A 9859-nucleotide genomic window follows, 5' to 3' on the forward strand; every position below is an offset into this window, starting at 1 on the left:
TGGTGATTTTGAAGGAATACGTTAGGTTGGTGTGTGTGTGTGTGTGTGTGTGGACTGATACTCCAAGCATAGGGGGCAGGGGAGGGCATCCGAGTAATTCTTCAAAAGTGGGCGAAATTACATGCTTTAGGGGCAGGGGAGGGCAGTCGAGTAATTCTTCAAAAGTGGGCGAAATTACATGCTTTAGGGGCAGGGGAGGGCAGTCGAGTAATTCTTCAAAAGTGGGCGAAATTACACGCTACCTTTCTCCTTCCTCTCTCTGCAGAAAAATGAATTCAATTTCAACACAGGGGAGAGAGATTCGAATCTGTGTCTGCGTGTTTTTTGCCTGTTTTGAGAGAACCCATGAATTGGGGTGAACTTGTACGCAACAAGAATACGCATCCTCCTGCACCTTGAGAGATACTCCTGATCTGTGGAAGAGAAACGATGGGCAACATTCTGGTGAAGATCTGCAGCTCCGTGTTCCCCTGCGGTGGTGATGGTGGTGGCACAGAGGAGAAATTTTCAGCTCTTTCTCGGCACCTCTCCGAATTCGAACAAACGGGTCAGGTATGTTAAATTCACATTGAATTTGTTAAGCATGAGAGCTTATATTTATGTAGAAAATCTTCACATTTGACACTGATCTGTAAACAAACGAAGAAAACCTGAAGGTTCCAGATGAGTTGGATGGGTTTGTTCAATCCTCTAGAGCAGCACAAAGGAATTGGTACGTTTCGAAGATACTGTACCTTAAAGATATTCAGAATTAGAGATTTTAAGCTATGAATCTTAAAAAATCCTAGTCATTTGTTTGATTTCATTGCCCATTTGAATCCTGTCATGGAAATGGCATCTATATTATGCATTAACTGCTGGCTGGCCTGCATAGGTATGGTAAGCTTCTTGCAGCATGGAAAGCGAGCCCATCTCCCCCGATAAAAGGTGAAGAAATCTCTCAATTTGTGATTCAAACTCTCCGAGGCCATAAAAAAGTCGATGTTGAGGTAACATGCAGGATCATGAGGCTTCATCAATACATTCGTTTAGTTCCGAAACATTTCTCCTTTTTCTCATCAGAGAAAATGTTTTGTAACTTTTCAGGGTCTTCTATCTTTCTATGGCCTATCATCATCTTCATCATCAGCTTTAGAAATTCCCTCTGCCCAAAAGATCACCACCGAGAATTGGCCCCATGGAGTACAATATGAATTATGCACTCTTCCTGTATGCCTTCAAATTAAAATCTCTTCTTATCTTAAGAATAACTTGCACACCATTAACACCCTTGTGCATCCATAGGAGCATTTTTTCTCCTGCTTATAATGTGCTTACCTATTACCACGTTCTATTTTTAAATGTGGTGATTATGAGAAGGTGGAGGGAAATGGTGCTACTGATGGTGATACCCTTACAGTCTTGGTGGATGTAAGAAATAATGCAAGGGAATCGGCAACAATACCGTTACCTGTTCAAGAGGCATTATCAAAGTGGCGAATAGCTCAACAACGACATGATGATAGAACAGTGAAAGCAATACAAAAAGAGATCCAAAAAGCAGGATACAAGTATTGGCTTATCTTTCATCGAGCACATTAAAATGTACAATGTCAGCTGAGGATTCTGTAAAATTAATTGATTATCATACTTAAACTTTGGTATTATTAGGCTCTTGGATTCGAACAACACCAAGGGATATATTGCTCATCAATATAAGGTTAGGCTGAGGTTAGCACTCTAAACTGATATCATGATAAAGAATTTATCAATAAAGATTTGGTTGAAAAAAACTTCATTTTGATGGTGAAGAGGGATAGATGCGCCAGAGCGTAGCATGCCCTTTGGTCCAGAAGCAAAAGCTATGCTTCAAAGCTTGGTGGAAAAACAGCCATTACGTCTTCTCGTATACACTGTGGATATGTATGGTCGTCTTGTAGCTGATGTCCATTGCAAGAAGGGATTTGTACAGGTTAGAAATGCACTTTTATGAAGACCTTCATTTTGTTTGTTTTATCTTCGATCGGCAATAGAGTCTGGATGGCTGTTTTGAGATAATGTTGAACACTTACTACGGTTGCGATGTGTCAATACTGTTTTAGGAAATTCTGTTGAAGAATGGAGCATGCTGGCATTATGATGCTTATGATAAACGAGAAGACCTTGCCAAGGTACCTTGTTTTTGATGCTGATGCTACTATGTTGTGATTCATAAAGGGATTTCTAGGTGAAGATGTGTACCAACAAAAAATAGGAATTTTCATGTCATAGTGTGAATGGGGTAGTACATGCATGAAAAGGTTTTATGTTTGTCTATGGCCTTCAATTGTGCCCTATTGAAGGTTGTTTATATTCATTAGTGGCATGAAATGGCTTAAATAATCCTGATTCCTGGCTCAACTCAAAAATCAGTATATGAGTATTTGTTGCAAGGTCTCTTGGTTTATTTTTGTTTCAGGAGTTCGTTGATATTGTTAATCATACAGATAACAATTGAGTAGTCATGCTGAAGTTGGGTTGAAAGGATCATTTTGTATTGCATCTACACGTACATGCGTGCATATATCTATTGACATATGTGTGTGTGTTTTTCTGTGAGAGAGAGAGAGAGAGAGAGAGAGAGAGAGAGAGAATTAAATATGATGTTTATCTTGTATGATAGTGGGAAGAAGAAGCGCGTTTGAAAGGATTGGGACTTTGGGAAATGCCAAATCCTCAAAAACCTTGGGAGTATCGGAAAGAAAACAAATGTAAATTATAAGTGCTACCAACTAGCAACAACAAATTCTTAACCCTATTTAGAACATATTGATGATAGTATATTTTAATAATGCATTCATTTGAACTTGTGGAATTTGACGTTGATCCCTATTTATTCAGAAAATTGAATTGTTTGTAATTTTATGTAGCAACTTCAAGAATTCAGCCCTGCCTATAAGACTGATAACACCTCTCATATGAAAAATCCTTGTGGGAATTCCATACAAATCAGATTTGAAGCAAATGAGGAAGTTAATAACTATCAAATTCTTAACAGGATTTTAAGCATCAATGTAAACAACATAGGGAGGTTCTCACTTTTGAGTTTTTAAACATATTAGGTGAAAATGGTTGCTTGCTTATACTATCGATGATATGGCATATGAACACTTGATTGCTTAAAAGCTTTGCTTATCTAGCATTGTTCACAACATGACCAACTCACAAATTGCTATAAAAATCTTCAGCATCCTTTCTAGAGTTAAAGAAAATGGAGATGTTTAGTCAAATATATTGAAAAGAGAAGCTTGAAATTCTTGCATGATCAGTTTTGGTGGCGACAATGGAACGGATCTTACTTAACCCACAATGGAACCAAAGAAAAGATGATCAGTATTTTAACAATACTATTTAATGGTCCATTCACCTTTGCTATATCATATAAAGAGTTGCTTACAACTTCAACCAGCTTCCAAATTCAAGAGAGTATAAGGAAATGAACTCCTTGGAAAATGGTTGACAACAACACATTTAAATTTTGGGATCCTTGCTAAACTTTGAAGTTCAAGAATTATAAGGAACTTTGAGGTCATAGGTAATTCACCTTCCTCAAATGTACCAATTCTATGCTTATCACGGGTGCCTTTTTAACATTGATCTTGATCTAGTTGGACATCATAATCATAACATACGAGTCCAAGAATGATAATGAACTTTGAGATCATAGATGGTTCACCTTCCTTAAAGGCAACAATCCTATGCTTCTCTTAGGTGCTGTTTTTACATCGATCTTGATCTAGGTGGACATTGGGATGACAACTTACGAACTTCAATGACTTTCCCAATGTTTTGGAAATTTCCTTTTCCCACTCTATGCTATTAGTGATTGAGGTTGGAAATGATCCACCCAATTCATTTGCTTTGCATGAACATTGTAAGACATATTTTGCATTGTTATATATGACTATAGTAGGGACAAATAATCCTCCTAGTTCATTTGTTTGGCATTAACCTATGAATGCACTATGTATATATATTCTAATGCATGGTTAACGCACTTAGCAAATTCTTGCCTAATGGTTTGAAACCTCAACGAAAATGACTTGTAAACTTCGAAGATAATTAGCAACGAGTGTGAGAAATTGTACAAATGTTACAATTGTCCACAAAATACATGCCATTGATATGTAAGTATGATTTTTGTGACAATAAAGTTACTGATAAGTTTATTCACTACTAATAAACTAAAGTCATGACATGTGTGGGTTGTAACCATAGATTGACCAATGCGTGATATTTGTGGTATTCTCCATCCGTAATATTTGAGAATACAAAATGACCCCAAGAATATTACAGAACCATTCATTTATTATTTATTATTTAAAAAAACAAATATTTTTGAATCAATTGTAAAAATATTATTAGTGTGAGGTCCCCTTTTTAATGTCAGATAAAAATATCAAATTTTGTGGGAGAGTAAAAAGTAGGGGATTAATGAACCTTTTATTTATTATTTATATTTATATTTTTTTTCCAAAAAAAACTCCTTCCATTAGTTATAAAGATTTTACAGATGAGATTATTATATACAAATCCCTATATGGACACGATAGGTCCATCTTATGTGGATGCTCACTGCCTCAAGAAAGGGAGAGGACGACCATGTTGGATAAAGGCTAGTCGTTGTCTTTCAACTCTATCGGAGTCGCCCTTGAGGCCATCATATTGGCTCTTTAGAGTGGCTACAGCTTCACTCCATATCTCTTGCGTTAACATTATTGGTTGCACGCTTTGGTTGGAGAAGACCCGTCTACACCGTTGTTTCCATAAAATCCAAAGAGTTATTGGGCTGACCAAGTCCAACATATCTTGAGATTTGGCACTAATAGGAGTTGAGTGGACATTGCCGATTTGTGGAGAAAAAAACCTCTTGTGCTTTTATAACCAAAGTCATCCCCTCTTCCTGATGCTCATATCTGTCAACTGGGGCCTGCCATGATAGCCAACATACATTCTCCCACTTGATTGAGCCTTGCACCTGGCGTAATTGCAATAAATGGCCAACCCCTTGCCATATTCGATGGGACTCTGGGCAATCCCATAGAGCGTGTCATATTGATTCTACTACAATTGGACACACTACACAATTAGGAGAGCTGAGGTTCCCACGCTGCCATACACCAACCGGTAGTGACCTATGTATTAATAGCCATTGGAAAGTGGTGATTCGCCTCGCGTGTTGTTGTTTCTAGAGTTTCTGCCAAAACTTGGTGATAATAGTGTAAGGAACATGATATGTTTTCCAGACCTTTGCAGCAGCCGGATCTCGAGCAGATTGAGCGGCTATAATATGACGACCCAATCTAGTTGTGAATTGAAAGAAAGGGATAGGTTTGCTTCCTTGACCTGCGTAAGGATCACACCATGTCCATTGCAAAGGGTCCCAACTGTATTTATATTAAAAATAAAATAAATACTTATAAGTTTTACATTAATTATAAAAATATTATTAGTGTGAGGTTCCATTTTTAATGTAAGATAAAAATATCAAATTTTGTGGGAGAGTAAAAGGTGGGAAATCAATGAACTTTTTATTTATTTATTGTTTTATGAAAAAATAAAACAAATACTTTTAAGTTTTATATCTATTATAAAAATATTATTAGTGTGAGGTTCCTTTTTTAATGACAAATAAAAATATCAAACTTTGTGGGAGAGTAAAAAGTGGGGAATTAATGAACCTTTTATTTTTTTAATTTTTTTATTAAAAATAAAACAAATACTTTTAAGTTTTACATCCATTATAAACATATTATTAGTCTAAGTCTACTTTTTCATGTGAAGTAAAATATCCTCTTTTTATTGTCAAAGTCCTCTTTGTTATATGATATATGATATAATCATATATCTAAGAAACTAAAAAGTAAGGACTTTATGAACTCTTTTTTTCAACGAATATTTTTTCATGCATTCGTATACGCGTATGGATTCGTTTGGTAACCTCCACGAATGCGAATATGTCAATTTATGGCTGTAACAATAAAACCACCCACCAAAATACTCTAGTAGTGTGCATTGGAAATTCACAATGCTTGTAACCAACCAACTACTCGAGTTAAACAATATTCACTTGACAAATAGAAGATTGAAGCACATACTTATAAATAAATGATGCAGGTAATGATGCCATTCTTGAAGACCATGGATGATTGTGAATAATCCTCACTATTGTGTATATATTGTCCATACACCGTACCCTCTCTTGGAAGTGACTCTTATGTAACATACCTTCACACTTTCTCTCTCATTTGATTGACTTTAACAAAATTGTTCATATCATGCTTTTGCACGTACACATTCTCAACCATTGTATCCACAATTAAGGTATTGTATTTTGGCCACAACGCTCAAAAATCAGAAAGTTGCTTGAACCTTACAATATCCTTTAGCTCACAAATTTTCCCTTGTCCATTGACCCTTAAAATGGTGTTTCCATCTTGGGAATATACTCTCCACACACTTCCAGACTTCATCATGTGGTTTATCACTCCAAATAAACAAATCAAACCATTGCACAACCCATGAAAGAAATTGATTCACGTCTCTCCTTGCTGTCATGAATCGCACACTCATGAGTACTTTATCAAGCTCCAAAATCAAAACTCTTTTTTTCTTCTTCTAACGGTTTTTGGTTTCCATTCCTACAAGTCAGCCTCTGTTACACCAACCTTAGGTAGCACTCGATCAATTTCAATCAGCTCAGGTTCTGTTGGTAAAATTGGTGTCCTTTTCCTCTTGACACCCCTGGTTGGTTGTGTCTTTGGGTCTAGCTTCACCCAGTTTGGCTCTAGCACAATCAAGGCCCTTTGCTTGCATTTTGTTTCTTGGCTTGGCGTCACCTCTGTGCTTGTAGAGATGTCTGCGGTCGAGATGGGCCCAATTGTATCGGTTGTTGCATCTACCTACAAAATCAGATCATCTGTGCAACATGCTTGATCTACTTTATTGACCAGATCATCTGTGTCAATTGCTACATCTACTCTCAAGATGGGCCCCTCAAAACACGCAACAACATCATCAGTTTCCATACTACCATTGGCCTTTGCTACAAGAGATTTCTAGCCTTTAGTCTCTGCAACATCAGAAAAAACCAGCATATTCACTCTCACAAAGTAGCTAATAGTCTTACAAAACAAAATTATGAACATAAAATTTTTAGCAACAAAAACATATCCTTATCTCAATATTCATCATAGAGTTCCATTACATGATGGGGATCAAGCAACAACCAAAAATGGTTTTACTTGTCCATACATCACTCATATATTAATTTTCGCGAGAAAAAATAGTTGCATATCTATTCCACTAAACATTGTGTCCCTAGCCCCTTGACCGAGTAATTGGTCTTGTCCTCGATTGAGCACCCTTCTTCAGTCTTTTCCTAGATGGTTGCCCATTTTGCCTTGCTTCTTTCACCCATTGAGCATGTGTGTCCTCCTCCCACAACCTATCCATCGCCTCCTCCAATCGCGCGTTAGCAGCTTCTTGCGCTAGTTGATCAAGAAGAGTGGGATCTGCTGCGACATCATCATGTTTTGGGCTTGGTGGGGTTTATTCAAGGTTCTAGGACACGAAGAATTGTTGCATCAAGTGTTCAAAAACACTATGATTATGCACCTTAGATTTAATACATGCTAGGTTGCCAATTTCATTATTTTTCACAGACTTGCCCAATTCACTACAATCTTCCACAAGAATAGGGTGACTTGGATCTGAAGGAGATTTTTGGGCATGACTCTTACTCTCAGCTACATTGCCAAATAGCTCCTCATCTGTTGTAGCGTTGTCGTGGCGTGGCTCGCCTAGAAGCGTAGCGTTGTGTTGACAGAAGATATCGTGAAAGTGAGGAAGGAATCATCAGGATTATGGACGGAAGAGACGAAAGAGTAGAGGTAGAGTAAATAAAGATCAACAAGATATGACAAGATGGGATATAGAATGATATTTGAAGGAATGAAAGAAACTTATAATTATTTGATGAATGAGTTACAAAAAGATTGCGAGCATCGTTGATCCTTCGAGCTTTGTCTCACAAGGTAATCACTCTTCTCTTTCTTGATGGTAGACCATAGTCTTCCCTTCAATCTCTCGACAAGTAGAAGACTCGAACCGCCGCCCTTCCGTTGTGAGTTGAGGACCACCACCATCAAGCTAGTTCTTCTTTTCTTCTTTCTCTATTGTGATATCACTTACAACATAACTCTATTTGATATAGTTCTTTTGATATTGATCGATTCCCGAATATCCCTTGTGATCATACTCCCTTCTCCTTTTATAGGGAAGAGATGGTTCTACATGTGGGCCATGTGGCGCACATGTAGAGAGGCTCTTGCATGTTTACTAAATGGTGCACATGCAGAGAGGCTCTTGCATGTGTGCTATATGGTGCACATGTGGTACATTTCATGGTTTAAACCATACAATACTAAAACACATATATTTTATATACATCACAAGTATAGGCTAAATGGTAAGGGTTGAATGCCTGTAAGGTTGGGGTTGTTGGTTCAAGTCCCCTTTTGCCCATGTAATGGTGTATTACATGGTTTAGAATATAAAATACTACTTCAAATAAAACAACGCAAATAATCTCTTGTAAATTGTTAGTATAGGCTAAATGTTAAGGTTAGAGTGTCATAAGGTGGGGGATTATTGGCTCAAATCCTCTCTTGCCCATGTAATATAATAGATATATATTTCTTTGTCTTTACATATAATGTATAATATTATCATAGTATGTTATTAACATTATAAAGGTTTATTTTATTTTCATCACGTATTTATCTTATTCTAGACTTTTAATGTGAAGCTTTCGTACTTCACGACAACATTTGAGGAAGTGGGCCCACTGAGCTTGACGTCGATTTAACACACGAGCGTCCTGAAAGTAGGCAAGGTTTTTGTGGTCACTGAATACAGTGACTTGATGAGAGGATCCCTCTAGAAAATGCCTCCATTGCGTAAAAGAGTCCACTATTGCCAATATCTCCTTATCATAAATTTCATAGTTGATTTCAGCGGCGTCAAACCTGCGTGAGTGCACTTCGTCGTACAATCTTGCGTTAGAGTTGACAATCTTCATGTTAGAGCCCTCCTTCTTGTTGATATCAAATCCTCAATAACACCCTTCAAATTCGCTTGATCTGCTTGGTCCTTGCCATTCATGGTAGTGTCTTTTCTTGCGATCTTGTCTTCATCAACCTCGACTTCTTTTCGGATCTCTGGTTGAGTCGGATTAGCTTCTTTCCGATTTGATCTCGTCCAATTGTCTTTCGGTTGGATCGACTTCCATTCTGATTCGTATTTGACCGAATAAGACTCGGTTGATCGGTTTTGACCGAGTCGGTTCCCTTTCGGGTCGGGTTCGATTGATCGGTTTCAGTTTGGTTTAGCTTTCTTTTCCTCGTGTTCACCGACCTCAACTGGTTTGACCTTCGGCATTTCTTTCCGTTGTCCGCCGCGTAGGTCCTCCGATTGGGCTCCCAGTCACTCCGATCGCATGTTGGATTCTGCCCCTTGCTTGCCACCTTCGGTCCTCCTTTGGCTCGATTGTCCCATTGTCCTGAGCATCTCGACATGCTGTCTCTCTCTGCTCCACGCTTGCCTTCCGTAGGCTTTACCCACGCGTCGATGTCGACCTCCGAATATGCACTCGCTCTTAGGTCCTCGTGCGCCTATAATGCACAGTTCATTTCTCGCCGTAGTGCATGTGTCGTATTACGCCGTAGTGCATGCTTCGTATTCTATCGTAGTGCGTGCTCCGTATTATGCGCTTCTCCCGTCGTAGACCCGACCTCCGCGTTGTCGTGTTTTCATTTAGATCGAAATTTTGGACTGATCA

At 38.1% G+C, this 9859-nt stretch overlaps 1 protein-coding gene across 1 annotated transcript; it reads left to right on the forward strand.

Moving 5' to 3' along the window:
- Positions 1–314: 314 nt before the first annotated feature.
- On the forward strand, positions 315–3013 carry LOC147867219 (staphylococcal-like nuclease CAN1). The gene is made up of 9 exons (XM_087315009.1): positions 315–552; positions 657–712; positions 875–989; positions 1087–1209; positions 1360–1550; positions 1651–1710; positions 1792–1951; positions 2082–2150; positions 2642–3013. Exons 1-9 carry the CDS (start codon positions 430–432, stop codon positions 2738–2740), a joined length of 996 nt encoding a protein of 331 aa, XP_087171135.1. The 5' UTR covers positions 315–429; the 3' UTR covers positions 2741–3013.
- Positions 3014–9859: the final 6846 nt, after the last annotated feature.

This window comes from Azolla caroliniana, unplaced genomic scaffold (genome assembly GCF_043228905.1).
Source record: "Azolla caroliniana isolate FFs.n. ecotype wild unplaced genomic scaffold, voAzoCaro1.0.p SCAF_2, whole genome shotgun sequence".
Lineage (NCBI taxonomy): Eukaryota > Viridiplantae > Streptophyta > Polypodiopsida > Salviniales > Salviniaceae > Azolla > Azolla caroliniana.

Bases quoted from the DNA above. Each gene is read 5' to 3' on its own strand.
- LOC147867219 (XM_087315009.1), top strand. From the start codon at position 430: ATGGGCAACATTCTGGTGAAGATCTGCAGCTCCGTGTTCCCCTGCGGT. The intron at 990-1,086 runs GTAACATGCAGG...GTAACTTTTCAG, and splicing joins ATAAAAAAGTCGATGTTGAG to GGTCTTCTATCTTTCTATGG. The intron at 2,151-2,641 runs GTACCTTGTTTT...CTTGTATGATAG, and splicing joins AACGAGAAGACCTTGCCAAG to TGGGAAGAAGAAGCGCGTTT.